This window comes from Chenopodium album, chromosome 9 (assembly GCF_948465745.1).
Source record: "Chenopodium album chromosome 9, dcCheAlbu1.1, whole genome shotgun sequence".
Taxonomy (NCBI): domain Eukaryota; kingdom Viridiplantae; phylum Streptophyta; class Magnoliopsida; order Caryophyllales; family Amaranthaceae; genus Chenopodium; species Chenopodium album.
In genome coordinates this window covers 56656904-56672202 of record NC_137842.1, presented here as the reverse complement: position 1 = coordinate 56672202, position 15299 = coordinate 56656904, and the positions used below count along the sequence as shown (strand labels likewise).

General features: G+C 31.7%; 1 protein-coding gene across 1 annotated transcript; it reads left to right on the top strand.

Moving 5' to 3' along the window:
* Nucleotides 1–9036: 9036 nt before the first annotated feature.
* Nucleotides 9037–13738, top strand: LOC145559926 (GABA transporter 1-like). Its single transcript, XM_081621203.1, has 7 exons — nucleotides 9037–9178; nucleotides 10307–10537; nucleotides 11139–11236; nucleotides 11338–11524; nucleotides 12471–12601; nucleotides 12716–12949; nucleotides 13192–13738. Exons 1-7 carry the CDS (start codon nucleotides 9055–9057, stop codon nucleotides 13570–13572), a joined length of 1386 nt encoding a protein of 461 aa, XP_081477329.1. The 5' UTR covers nucleotides 9037–9054; the 3' UTR covers nucleotides 13573–13738.
* The last annotated feature ends 1561 nt before the right edge of the window (nucleotides 13739–15299 follow it).

Below are 15299 nucleotides of genomic sequence, written 5' to 3'. Positions count from 1 at the left end.
TGTTTTGCAAAATAAAATGCATGTTTCATTTCATAACATAGAATATGATTACAATTTTTAAGTGACCTAATGCCAAGGCAAAACATAAGCATAAGTACATGTCAAAAGATTAAACCTTTAACCCCTGCACTAGTGTGTATTGGCATTTGAAGTAGATGCCTCATGATCATTGGCTAACAGGCCTATAAAACTCTGTTGTTGTATACTGACTTTCATTGCTTTGATGTTGCACACCTCCTGTGTTTGCATTGTTGTGTTCTTCATTTGCTTGTGTGTTATCATTGTGGTGCTCTTTAGTGTCTTCTTCATCATCTGAATCTGGCTTGTCCATATATACTCTCTCCCATGCATCAATCAAAACCCACATAGAAGCTTATATGTCATCTTGTAGTTTGCCCTATCTTTCCAGTTTTTCCTTATTCACATGTGGAGGTTCAAACCTGTCTAACCCTTTACTTTTTAGTATTTGGTTCATGGTGTGGCACAAAGTTACCCACAACTTGAACAGTCTTGTTGGACTTAGCTCATAAAAAGCATCTTCCACAACTTTAATCAACTGATGTGGTACTTTTAATATTCATGTCTGGACTGTTTGGAGGCTATTCGGTTAAGATAAAGGTGAATCCTGGCTAATCACAATGGTCTTGCCAAACAAAATCATCTCGACTTATATGAGCCTTTGCATTATCTGATCTTGTTGAATGTAGATTGTGTTGTGATGACCTATTTGAGGTCATTTTTCCATAATTGCTGGAATGACATTTTCCACTAACATCCATCTTGACGCATCCCTGTTGATTGGGTCAATGATCTTTGTTACTAATTCCCCTTTTTCCTGTTCTTTGAGTTCCTATGTGCTGACTCTCTCTCTCTCTCTTTTTTTTTTTTTTTTTTTTTTTTTTTTTTTTTTTTTTTGCAAAGGGGAAAATGCCTATTTTTCCATCAAAATGACTTCCTTTTGTGCATTATACCAAGGTTTAGCAACTGCTCCTTGGAACATTAACTTGGGAATGAACTTAGATGATTGCATAACTACTCTATGTGGTCCTCTTTCCCCCTTTTGTTAAGTATGATCTATGTGTTTTCTTTGTCAAAGTAAACCATTTTTTATCAGTGTGGACTCTATGTTGTACATTGATTGGTACACTCTCTTTGTACCTGGTGAATCACCTATAGTGCTGTTGAGAATAAATCTGAGCCTCTTTATTTCGTTTGTTGGTGTAACCTTTGGCTTTAATGCATTTGTGTGAGGTCTAATATCCCGTCTCCTCACCATTCTTTGGATTGTGATTTTCCTTATAACATTAAGCATTGAAGCTAAGTTTCATTGGCAATATGTTTCCTATTGCCACTGTCCTGATGTCCTCATTAGAATAGACACTCTTTTTCTACCAAGCCTGTTGACATATTGTATTGTTGCTCTGCTTGCCTTTGTTGCTTCTCCTTTTTCTAGATTACGAGTATAGTTCTTGTTGACAGATTAAAATGAATGGCACCTTGTTGAATGGATCCACGTTTAAGCTTTCCATATGTTGATCTGGCCAGCAACCATAACAATATGTTGAACTGTCCCCACTACTAAGCCTCCTCCCATGTAATACCCCGTATTTTTTAAAGGTATTTTCTAATTAATTAATTATTATTTTCTAAAAGGGTATTTTAGTAATTTATTTTCCTATTTGAATTTTGGCGCCAAAAGTATTTAAAACTTAATTATTATTTTTGGATTTTGGATAAGATTTATTATCCATTTATTCTATTTTAAAAGCCGAATATATATATATATATATATATATATATATATATATATATATATATATATATATATATATATATATATATATATATATATATATATATATATATATATATATATATATATGTATGTATTTCAAATATTTTAATTAAAAAAAATTATATTTTATTATTTATTTAAAAGGGCCGAATATATTGACTAAATAAAATATTTGAAATACATACATATATATATATATATATATATATATATATATAAATATATATATATATATATATATATATATATATATATATATATATATATATATATTCACTAAATAAAATAGCTAAGAAAATCAGTTATTTTATTTAGTGAATAATTGGTTTTTGTGTAGAAAAACTGATTTTCTTTCCAACGAAAAACCAATTATCTTTAATCATATTTCTATATTTTCTTCATGGTTAGTTTTCTAAAATACAGATACTTATTTCAAAGCTATAATTTTATATAAAAGTATTATTTTAAAAGAGTGTTATAATTCATGCACATTAGATTTAAGTTTATGTTGTGATAACTTATGGTTATTTTAATTGCAAGATGTATTCATGATTGAAATTTGCAAGTGCGAAGTGTTGATTGAGATTCGGAATCAAAGTACGTTTAGGTGGCTATATACTTTTGAAAGTGATTGTTTGAATAACATATTTTATATGATTTATTGGTGATTGAATTAAATTGATTTGAATTATGATTTATGAAATAAAGTTTGTGTGGAGGTATTATTTTATTATTTGTTTTAATAAATGTACTTTTGAAGGATTGATTTTCATATCATGTTTTGAATGGTATGAACTAACTACTTATTATATTTAAATAAAGAAATTGATTTGAAAATTTTGATGAATGAAATAAAAGGATTTTCAAAGGACGAGTTATTGTTTTTGAAAAATTATTTATATGAGATTTAATTCTCAATTATCTATTAAAAGGTTGATTTTTGAAAGCATGTTGAATTAAATAAAAATTATTCTTAGTTAACTTATTATAAAGGTTGATTTTATTCAAAGAGGAATATTATGAGGATTTATTGATTTATTTATTTAAAAAAGCTTTACAAGCATGTTTATTATATTAATCCCCCATGCGGATTCATTGAAGACTAGCTATGGACTTTGTATGACCTATTCTTTCTCCAAGAATATCCTTGAAATAGTAGGAGACTAGCTTTGGGGGTGTGCACACTTAGAGATGAGATTGAGTTTTTGAAAAATAATTGATTTTATTAATCATTATAATTGAGTTATTGGAATCTTTGTGAGAATATTCGTGAATTAGTTTTGAATCATGAGTTATTATTGAAATTGGTTTTAAAAGCATGTTTGCAAATAAATTGAGTTTACACTACAAAAATTTGGCCTTTTAGCAACAGGTGAAATCCGTTGCTAATTGCTAAAAATCCGTCGCTGGACATAGCTAGCTACGGATTTATCAACGGAATCACTCCGTTGGTAAAAACCTTGTCGCTAAATGAATTTAGAGACGGAAAAAAAAATCCGTCGCTGGATTTAGCAACGGAAAAAATAAATCCGTCGCTGGATTTAGCAACGGAAAAAATAAATCCGTTGCTAGATTCAGCAACGGAAAAAAAAATCCGTTGCTAGATTCAGCAATGGAAAAAATGTTTTGAATCGAAAAAAAAACTGCTATTTGGGTCGACCTCACTCGGGTCAACCCGACTCGGCTTTCCATGTAACGCTCCTTGAATCTCCAATCGCAATATTACTGTTAGTAGGAGTCAAACCCGTGACCTCAATGTCAAATATTAATACTCTTACCAACTATACCAAATATTATTTGTTTACTTTTACGCACATAATTGATAATAAATGAAAGAAATATTAGAGACGGAATTTAAAATCCATCTCTAGTTTAGAAACGGAATTAGAAAATCCGTTTCTAAATTAGAGACGGATTTGAAAATCCGTTTCTAGTTTAGAGATGAATTTAACTTACATAATTCGTCTCTAATGTAATATTTTAAATAATTAGTTTAAAAAATTATCTAGAGACGGAATAAAAAATCCGTTGCTCATATTAGCAACGGAAAAAAAAATTCCGTCTCTAACTTAGCAACGGAAAAAAAAATCCGTCTCTAAATTTAGCAACAGAAAAAAATCCGTTGCTAGATTCATCAACGGAAAAAAAATCCGTTGCTAATTTAGCAACGGAAAAAAAAATCCGTTTCTAATTTAGAGACGGATTTTCAATTCCGTTGCTAATTTAGCGACGGAATTTTTAATTCCGTTTCTAAATTAGAAACGGATTTTAAAATTCCGTCACTAAATTAATTTAGAGACGGATTTTTTGATTCCGTCTCTAATTTAGAAACGGATAAAATTCCGTCGCTAGAATTCCGTTTCTATATGGACATTTTTTTGTAGTGTTACTTATCTTGCACTTCTCGTACTTAGCATATTTTGCTAATTCGTATTTCTTTTTTGTTTTGTTTCGCCCTGTTTATCGTACTGGCCGATAAGAAGTATTGACTATTTTCAGGTGGGGTCATGAATGAGCATATGGGAGTCCAGGGATTTACTTCACCTAGTTTAGTAATGTTTGTTTTGTCTTTATTTTGAGTACTCATAACAATGTTACTATTTTTATAAGCATTAATAAAAGAAATTTGAGTTTTCCGCTGCAAGTTTTGTTATTGAGTTGAGTATTTTGAGTAGCCTTGTGTAATTACGCGGCGGTAACACTCCTAAGTCTATCTTTACGGTATAATTATAAATATTGTACTAGTATTTTCGTAGAGGGAGATTTGGGGGTGTTACATCCTATGCTGATGATGACTTCAGAATGTTGTTGGTTGAATGTTGCCTGCTCATTATTGTTGTTGTGCTGACCTTGTTGTTGATCCGCTGTTGCTTGCTGATTGTTGTTGATATCTTTTGTCTCATGTTGGTTGCCTATTAGTTGAGCTTCCTCTGTTGCACTAGGGGAAGGATTTCAGTTTAGGTCAAACCTAAGGTTGTTTTGGATATTTTCTGATTCATATCCATCTTCATATGGATTATTGTAAGCAGAGTTTAGAACATACTAAAAAATATTATGTGTTTCAGTATCATAAGCAGCAACATCTTCATCCATTTCTTGATTCAAATCAAATACTACCTCCGCTTCACATTACTCGCAACAATTTCTTTTTTTAGCCGCTTCACATTACTCGCAACAACTCACTTTCTTTCCTTTTTTTAGTAACTTTTTACCTACAAAATGACACTTTTACCCTTAATTTTTTTTTAAAACATCCTAATTAATTTATAAATCTATTCTTATTACAATAATCCCTAAGGTTAATTAATTATAACTTAACACCACATTCATCCTATTTCATTTCCCTCCTCCATTACATTCAACATCTTCCTTCATAAATTTTCTCTCTCTTCCTTCATAGTCCACCACCTTCAATGGCAACCACCACCATCACCACCGATACAACCACCGACCACCACAACCATCATATTCAATGGCAACCACCACCTACATCGCCGCCTCAGTTTTCTCTCTCTTCTTTTGCTTTTTGTTTCCTCTTTAATTTGGTGATGAAACCCAAATTCGAATATTATATTGTCAAATTTAACCATCAAAACTAGCTCTAGATCTAGAGATTTGAAGAGTTTTGATGGATAAATTTGCATAATTAAAGCATTAGTTGATGATAGAGAATGGTTTGTGGGTTTGTCGAAGGTTTGTTCGTGGTTGCTAGGTTCATGGGTGCGGTGGTTTCGTGGGTTTGATTGAGAATAAGGTTTTGGTTCCGATTTCGTTGGCGGGTTTGGTTTTGGTTTCGGTGGTGGGTTTGATTGGGGTTCTAGGTTCGATTGAAGGTTTTGAGTTTTGATTGGTGGCGGTGGTGGGTTCAAGGGTTTTTGGGGTTTTGTGGGTTCAAGGGTTTTTGGGGTTTTGTGGGTTCAAGGGTTGGTGGTGGTGCTCAGTTCGTAGATGGTGATGGTTGTGTTGGTGGGTCGGTGGTGATGGTGTTGTTGGTGCATCGGTGGTGATGGGGGTGTTGGTGCGTCGGTAATGATGGGTGATGGTAGGTGGTTCCGCTGATGCTGAGTGATGGTGGTGGGTGATTCTGGTGATGCTGGGTGGTGGTGGTGGGTGGTTCCGGTGATAATGGGTGGTGGTGGCTGGTTTCGGTGATGCATGGTGGTGTCGTGGTGGTCCTGGTGGGTCATTTAATTAAATTAAGGTTGAATTTGTTTTTTCTTATTTTTTTTGGGTAGGATTAATAGTTAAGCATATACCCTTAATTTTCAATTATAATCACCCTTTCAATCTTTTGCCATGGCCTCCGCAAACATGTACTTTGTTGCGAGTAATGTGAGGCGGAGGTAGTATGAAGCTTGAAGCCATTTGTGTTTGGAGGCAATGACATTTTTAGGGGGTGATATATTTATTTTTTTTAATTTTTTTTAATTGCATCTAATAGTTTTTGTCTGTAATTCCCTCTCAAATAATTTTAAATTTTGAAAATGAATGGATTTTATAACTCTAGTACATGAAAATGTTGGAGTTATTTAGATTTGCTTATTCATCAATCTATGTAATTTAATTCTATTGGATGTCATAATTATTTCTGCCAATGATTGGTTTAAAACAAATCACTTGGATTAGTAATGCACGCCTTTATTTTAATTGGTTTTGTAATAAATAAAGCCAAAAGAACTAGGTTTTCTTCTTGTAACCCGCCTATTATTAATGTTCTTTCTTTTTTTTTTTTGTTTTTTTTGTTTTTTTTGTTTTTTTTTTTTTTTTTTTTGTGCGCGCGCGCGCAAATGATTGGGTTTTAGTTTTCAAGTACTTTCTTTAATTCTCCTTCATTCTCGTGATTTTCTACCAAAGTGACAATCAAATAGGGATGGAGGGAGTATATTTTTATAGGATCAAGTTTTTATATTTCTTAGGGTCTGTTCTCATTGACTGAAATGAGTTGAACTGAACTCAACTTATTAGAGCTGAACTGAGTTTAACTAAACTTAACTTAACTTATTAGAGCTGTACTGAACTGAACTAAACTGAATATTTTATGAGAGAAAGAAATTAGGAGCTAAGCTGAACTGAACTGAACTTATTAGAGCTGAACTAACCTAAACTGAACTAAAAAAGAACTGATGAGAACAAGACCTTAATAATATATAATTACAAATATTTATGATCAAAGTTGTGCATCAGTATATATAGGTCAAACTTTATAACTTTGACCATGAATTCTCATTAATTTACAAGTGATAATATATTTATGTAAGTTCTTGTTAGAATTGTGTCACAATATATTTTATTAATATCAAGTTTCTATAATTTTTATGTGTATAGAAATGGATATATATTTGTTTGAAGACCTGTCTTGAAGACCATAAAAAGTCAAATGGGACAAAAAAAAAGGGAAGTAGTTATTAAGAAAGAATAATACATATTTTGACAGAGAGGAAGTATAATTTAAAACATATATCTTGAGCAACCGAGGAGTGCGTTTAATTTGCGGCTAAGGCCAATGGACCAGATAGGTAAATAAAAAGACCCCTAGTGATATTTCAATAAAAAAAAAAAACTATGGCAATAATTTGGTAAAAAAAATTAATCACATGTGACATTTAGACCAAAATATCTATTTTTTCCCACAAAGTCTTCAAATTTCCTAATTCAATTCATTATTGTATTTTTTAAAAATTATTTTCCCAATTTAAAATTTAAATTAATATGTCATCTCCTTTTATTTTGCAAAATCCTGATATCAAATTAATTTCCAACCCCTTTCTAAAAAATCGATAATAAGGGGTAGGAAAAATACGTTAAAAATAATATTTAATCAATAATTTTTATTCAAATTGTTAATTCCGAAAAAGGGGTTGGAAAATTAGGTAAGAAAATCATGAAAAACGAACTAAATTAAGCATTTGCGAGTAGTTTGTCGGAAATTTTTATATATTAAAGGTTAATTGTCGCCTGAGATGATTTTTTTTCACCAAATTGTTGCTTAGGGTTAGGGTTGTTTTTTTTTTTTTTTTTTTTTTTTTTTTTTTTTTCACTAAAGTGTTGCCGGAGCTATTTTATTTACCAAATTTTCACTAGGCGTCTTTTTTATTTACTAATTTGGTTAATTGACCATGTGGCTAACGACACTATATAACCACTAGTAAAAGAATAAAGTAACCCCTATAATATTAACCGAGTAACCCTATAATATTGACGAAATAACCCTATAATATTGAACAAGTAACCCTCACTGAGTCACTGACAAAGAAACCAGGATAGATAACCAGCCAAATATAAAAGTAGGTAAGCTTGAGTGACCATATTCTCGGTTCAATTGGCTCTATTCATGGTAGATTATCAGTCGATTTCTCACCTTTGATTTCTAACAACTCCATCCAATACCAAAGTACCCTCAACAAGTCAAAAGTCATGATAATATCAGTGCCAATTGCAATCGAGAGTGCGTGTGGTTAACATTAAAAAACAACTTGATTGCGATTCTTTATGGAAAAGAAAAAAAAAAATAAAGGAGTGTGAAAAAAAGGAAATATTGTAACAAATTCATACCATCGATCGCCTTGGAAAGTGGGTAGATGGTAGGCGAGGTGCTCGTGTCTTATTCATAGAAAATAGAATTGTATAATAGAAACACACAAATATCTATGAAAGGAAAATCAAATGAAACCTATTACTCTGTCCGTCCCTTAATTAGATTCTTACTTCTAGTATTTATTTCTTATATAATAGAAAAAATTATAAATTTAATTAAGGGATAGAAGGAGTATATCATTTTAAACAAAAAAAATTCAAATTTATCATCTCAATAAATTTAAAATGCAAACTTAATGCAAACTTCAAATTAAATTACTCAACGTACTGCTATTTACATTTAAAATCACTTTTAAGTTATCGATTATACCCAAGAAATACTCTAAAATAATCTATTCCGTATTATGTACGGAGTACTTAACATGTTTTGTTATCAAGGAGTTAAATTGGATCTTATTCGAGATCATTACCTTATGTCAACTGCTGACTATCATTTTAAAGTTATTTTTTGGTAATGTTTCTCATACAGACAATTATACTAAGCATATGTTTTGTTTTATTACGTCAATAGTCCAAATTTGTAGGCTGAACTACAATTTAATTTATTCATATAAAAGAATGGTATATATACTATATACAAGTCTACCTAGCTTGGCCTATCTTATACTTGTATTATTTGATCAAAAAGAAAAAGTAGAGAGAAAAAAGAAGAGAGAGAGAGAGAAATGGGAACATATATTGTTGAAGCACAAGTAGTTCCAGAAGAGAACACAATTGTTAACCAAGAATCTAATCATGACAGAAAGGAGGAGCTTGATGCTGGTGCACTTTTTGTTCTCCAATCTAAAGGTATGTAAATTTTCGGTCTTCTTTATCGATCAACTCTATCCAGTGGCGGATCTTGATTTTTTATTTATTTATTTATTTTTCATAGGAACGATTGTTATTGCAACAGCCATTTCCAAGGTTGCACCTATTTAAGACAATACAAACTAATAATGTAGTTTTGAGTATCAAAATCGTCGTAAAACACCAATTTATATATCATATGTATATGTAGTGCATTCTTGCAAAACATATTGTCTATCTTGGGAAAATTTTGTTGTTTGAGTAAGGTTTGTAAATACTAATCGTAAGTATATATAATAACTATAATAATGTATGTGATTATTATCACGTAGCTAGCTAGGATGATGATATTATGTGGCAGTAGTTTGAAGGTGCTACCAAATTCATTATATTTGGTACATAATTTTGTTTTCTTATAGTAATTTTTGTTTTTTTTTTTTGAAAAGTTTTTCCTAAAGTGATTTTGGTTGGAAGGAAAAGGAGGAACAAACTACCACTGTTATATTCTTTTTAGTTTTGGTAAACTACAATTTGCAATAGCATACCTCTAATTATAGTGAAATTTACATAATACACTAGCATGGTACACCCTGCTCTAAACGCTTGATTTTACATCAAATGAATATTTAATCTGTCAGCTTTATACATTATAAAAAAAATAATAAAAATAAATTAATAAAAAAATTATCAACTCCACAATTAATGGGATCATGCATGATCATCTCCTTTTTGCTGAACTTCCATATTAATTATTACTTCTTGTTATTTTTTTTTATTTTTTTTTAACAATATATGAATGTGGGCGGAAGATCCATAATATTAATATTATACAAGAATATAGGCGGTAAGTTAATAGAACCTATTTATTGAACACATTGAATTGAAAGTAGCAAGTAAACCATTTAAAAGACAAGGTAGCAAAACTACACAAGGAATTTCAAAAACTTACTAAATTTATATACCAGTATAAAAAAAAATTAATTAAAGAAAGACGATTATTGGATCTATTACTATATTATACGAAGTATTCTGTATTATATAGAATACACTCGTATATATATTATATATTATATAAAATACAGTTGTTGTATATGTAATGACTAATGAGTGATTAAATTGTGACGACAGGGTCATGGGTGCACTGTGGGTACCATCTAACAACATCGATTGTAGCACCGGCACTACTGAGTTTACCGTATGCTTTTAAATTTCTTGGATGGGCTGGAGGAATTATATGCCTCATTTTAGGAGCAATGGTCACATTTTACTCCTATAATTTGCTATCTTTGGTACTTGAACACCATGCTCAATTAGGTCGCCGCCATCTTCGGTTCCGAGACATGGCACATGATATATTAGGTATGTTTTTATTTATCGTATACAAGTCCTCAATATTTAATACATAGTATTAGACAAAGAACACATTAGTTTATTAATTAGAGTTATAGAATTAGTTATATAGATTAATGTTTGTGTAAATATAATAGTCAAAGTAATGATCAAGTATATCATCATGTTGACTTATTGCTGGAGCAAGTTTTTTTTTTTTTGAAATGTTAATCATAATTAAGGAAAACAACTAATGGCGTGAATGACTTGACCACGTTGAATCTCTTGTTACTTCAATAATATCTTGTCAAATTTGAAAGACGAAAAACACTTAAACTAATCATTTTCTTAACTTCAAAAGATTAAATGATGTTATAATTATTTGCTTTCATGTATGGTGGTAAAAACACATTGACCATGTACACCAATTATTGCCTTTTTATCATAGAAAACACATACTACACTATGTAAGTAAGTATTATTATATTTTAGTACTTTATTGTTAGCCTATGATAGAGACATTATTGGATTTTATCATGACTTACAAAATATTCAATTCAACTTATTTAGGTATGATAAATTTGGCATGAAGGGATTAATAACTAAATAAATTTTTTAACATTATTGGCAGGTCCAAGATGGGGGCGATATGTTGTGGGTCCAGTTCAATTTGCAGTGTGTTACGGTGCAGTTGTTGGCGCTTGTCTTATAGGTGGTCAGTGTATAAAGGTCATTTTTTCTTATTTCACACAAAATATATTCAAATTATATTACACAATGATTTAGTCATGTATACTAATAACTTAGTGATGATGCAACTTATTTCTCAGGCTATCTACTTGTTGTTCAATCCGAATGGTACAATGAAGCTCTATGAATTCATAATAATATTCGGAGGACTAATGCTAATCCTAGCTCAGATGCCCTCATTTCACTCTCTACGCCATATTAACTTGATTTCTTTACTCCTATGCCTTGGCTATAGTGCCGCTGCTACTGTTGGCTCCGTCTATATTGGTAATCCAAGCCTTTTCTTCTTGATGAAAATTATAAGTAAACTCATGATTGATTTTTGCACTTCCCCACTTCATATAAACCTTGCTTGTTTTAACATTTTGTTTTATTTATATCGCATATTTTCACTGATATGTATTTCGTACTTGTATTATCATCAATGTAAATCCGGATTGTTCTTAATGTATATTTTTAAAATGTCGAATTTTTGTGATAAATAATTAAAGAGATTAATGACCAAATATATATTTTAGCAAACTTGTCCTATTAAAACTTTATGTAAGGTATTATAGTGGCAATGAGCTAGAGTGTGTATGTCTTTCATTATTCAATTATATATATATATATATATATATATATATATATATATATATATATATATATATATATATATATATATATATATATATATGCGCGCGCGCAATTTTTGATAATATATGATGACATTTTTGTAAATATATTGAAAAAACGTGGTCATTTATTCATTACTTTTGGTGAGTTGTCCAATTATTATTTGGAATTTGCTTTTATTGTTTGGTGAGGAAATTACACATGTACCCCTCAACTAGTACATAAAAAGACACATGTACCCTTCCATTGGTACTTGAAAAGACGATTATACCCCCAAATAAACAAATTTATGTAGATTGATGTCAATGACCAATCTACATAAATGCCCAAATTTATCATATACCTAGATGTATTAAAAAAAAGTTACACGGCAATGCATCATAGTTGTAAAAGTAACATGATCCTGCCTTACACACCAGGCCACAACCTATCATACAGTACACATTCTAGGTAGAAAATTTAGCATGCATGTGATCAACCATGATATTACTCTAGAAACAATTGAATCATTTACTACCTTTAAATCATATTGCTTTTGAAAAGTATCCTAAAGTTGTCAATGGAAAAGAATAATGTAGTGTTGCATTGTGTCATGCAGGACATAAATCAAAAGGACCAGAGAAAGACTACTCACTAGTTGGCAACTCTGAGGATCGGTTATTTGGTGTTTTTAATGCAATTGCGATTATTGCAACAACTTTTGGGAATGGAATTATTCCTGAAATTCAGGTTATTTAGATGCCATATCTTGTTAATATCTTAAATTTTTGGATAGTAGTCCTTAATTCAATTATATAATTATGTTGCTAATTGCTTATGAAATTTATGACACAATATTGTTAGGCAACACTAGCACCACCAGTAAAAGGGAAGATGTTCAAGGGACTATCCGTGTGTTACAGTGTAGTTTCAATGACATTCTTTAGTGTCGCGGTGTCAGGTTACTGGGCATTTGGGAACCAAGCTGAAGGCCAGATATTAAGCAACTTTGTTGTGAATGGAAATCCTTTGCTACCTAAATGGTTCATTTTTATGACCAATGCCTTTGTCATCCTTCAAATTTCCGCTGTTGGTGTGGTACGTAACAACTTTACTCTTTCTCGCCTCGCACATTGTCACACTGAAAGTTATGCCCTTAAGAAACCACTTTATAACAAGTTAAAAACACACTAATTAAAATGCTTTTATCTCTGGTCTCGTGATATAGAGTTTATAACTTATTAATTGTGAGATCAGTGGTCGTTTGAAATGTGACTATCATAATAGTTTAATGATAATGTAGCTCATAATATGTAACGCAATTCAATTTTTTGGCGCAGATATACCTGCAACCTACAAATGAAGTATTAGAGGGAGTATTGGCAGATCCGAAAAGTGGTCAATTCTCTCTAAGAAATGTAATCCCAAGGGTGATATCGCGGTCTCTCTCAGTCGCCATAGCAACAATAATATCAGCAATGCTCCCATTTTTCGGAGACATAAATGCAGTTATTGGAGCATTTGGCTTCCTTCCTCTAGACTTTGTTCTACCTGTCATTTTATTCAACCTTACATTCAAGCCTTCCAAACGTACTTTCATATTTTGGTTGAATCTAAGCATTGCTGTTGTTTTCTCCATATTAGGGGTTATTGGATCAGTGGCCGCCGTAAGGCAAATCATTCTTGATGCCAAATCTTTTAAATTGTTTGCCAATGTATGAAATTTTCACTGAATTGGTGAAGCTTGACTTGAGTTCATATTTTGGGCTTGTTGTTTGGATTTGAAAGAGGATGTCGTTGTTCTTTAGATGTAGAATATGTAAAATGTAAGTTGTTTACATAATTATTTTTTGGGGGAGTTTTTTTAATTATTAAGGTTTAGCTGACAAAAAGTGTAAATACATTGCATCATTGTAACAGTCAAGAAGCAAACCAAAAATACAAAACTCATTTCTTGAGAACATTGCGCTTCTGTCATATCACGTTTTGGGTTTCATTTTTAATTATTAGTATAATGTTAAAGTATTATAGTAATCATGTTATTATCACGCTTAATGTCGTATTAATAATTACTAGAGTGTATCATGGGGATAAATGTAGTATGTATGTTTTAAAAAAGGATTTTTTGTAAAAAAATACCTTTTATAATCCATTTTTTGCGAGAAACTACCACGAAAACGAAATGTTGTAATTAACTACCTTATAAAACACAAATTGTTGTAATTGACTACCACCCATCGGAAAGTCAAGTTTGACTTTATTTTCCCGGCGTTGACCTAGTCACGTGCGGCTCACGTGACCCTTAATGACAAACTTTTCCCCTTTTTTCCCCAAATTCTCCCTCCTGTTCCTTCGAAAACACCTCATTTCATCCCCAAATCCCTAATTTCAATTTGAAGCTCCATTGTTCTTCATAATTTCCTCTTCAAATTGGGTAATTAAACCAGAAATCATTGCGAGGGTGATATCGTGAACGCGTGTGTAGACACCCATTTGTGTCTCCCCAAAACCAAACCCAGTGATGAGTACCTTTAATTTCGCGTCGAATCATAATCGAATGAAACGAAAGTGTGGAAAGTCTAGTGTTGCGGAAAATTTTTATTTCTTTTCTCTTCTCTCTGTTTTTGAAAACTTATTTTAAGAAAACAACCAATCCAGTTTGGTTGGTCCATGATATGGGTCCAATAGTAGTATAGTTGGATGGGGCTTGCAAAGACCTTTCGAATGACATATTATAAGCCCAATTCCGATAAATATTGAGGAAGTTATGGCCAATTTACTAAACTGGGCCCAGTTTGAGCTTTATATACGGCCCAATGATCTAGGGGAGGGCCTAATATGATTTATCATTCCTAATGCAATTAGGAATGGTTTTAGTCTTCTAGATTTTTCTAGAAGGTTCTTTTCATTCCTAATTCAATTAGCATTGATAAATTGACTTTTGTTGACTTTTCAGAGTTTTAATCAAAATCAAATAGCATTTTCGAGGAAATTATATTATTTTATCCTCCAGTACAGTAAACTTATCGGATTTTCGAAAACGCGTTGGAATCAGGCTTGGCACCTAACCCCAGGCCTTGGCACCTGGAACCAGGCCTGGCGCCTGGCGCTAGCCACTGGCGCCTGGCGCTAGTGCTGGTGCCTGGCGCTAGGGTTGGCGCCAGCCCTGTTTTCTGAGCGTCAGACTCTATTTTGTTAATTTATCTTTTTTGGCTGATTTTCTCTATAAATATCGTATTAAAAACTCCGTTTTTATTCATCACCAATTCTCACGAATATTCAGTTACAATCAATAATCATCAACAATCATTAATTCAAAAAAACTACAACAAATAGTTTCTCTCTCTACAAAGGGAGCTTCCCTCTCTAGAAATCTAGAGCCTTCCTAGCTTTCTTCTTCCTTTTCCATCGTCTTCCAGTAACAATCACCTTTTTCTTTTCCTTTTAT

Coding starts and splice junctions, on each gene's coding strand:
- LOC145559926 (XM_081621203.1), top strand. CDS start 9,055: ATGGGAACATATATTGTTGAAGCACAAGTAGTTCCAGAAGAGAACACA. Junction 9,179..10,306: donor TTTTGTTCTCCAATCTAAAG/GTATGTAAATTT, acceptor TTGTGACGACAG/GGTCATGGGTGCACTGTGGG. Junction 12,950..13,191: donor AAATTTCCGCTGTTGGTGTG/GTACGTAACAAC, acceptor TTTTTGGCGCAG/ATATACCTGCAACCTACAAA.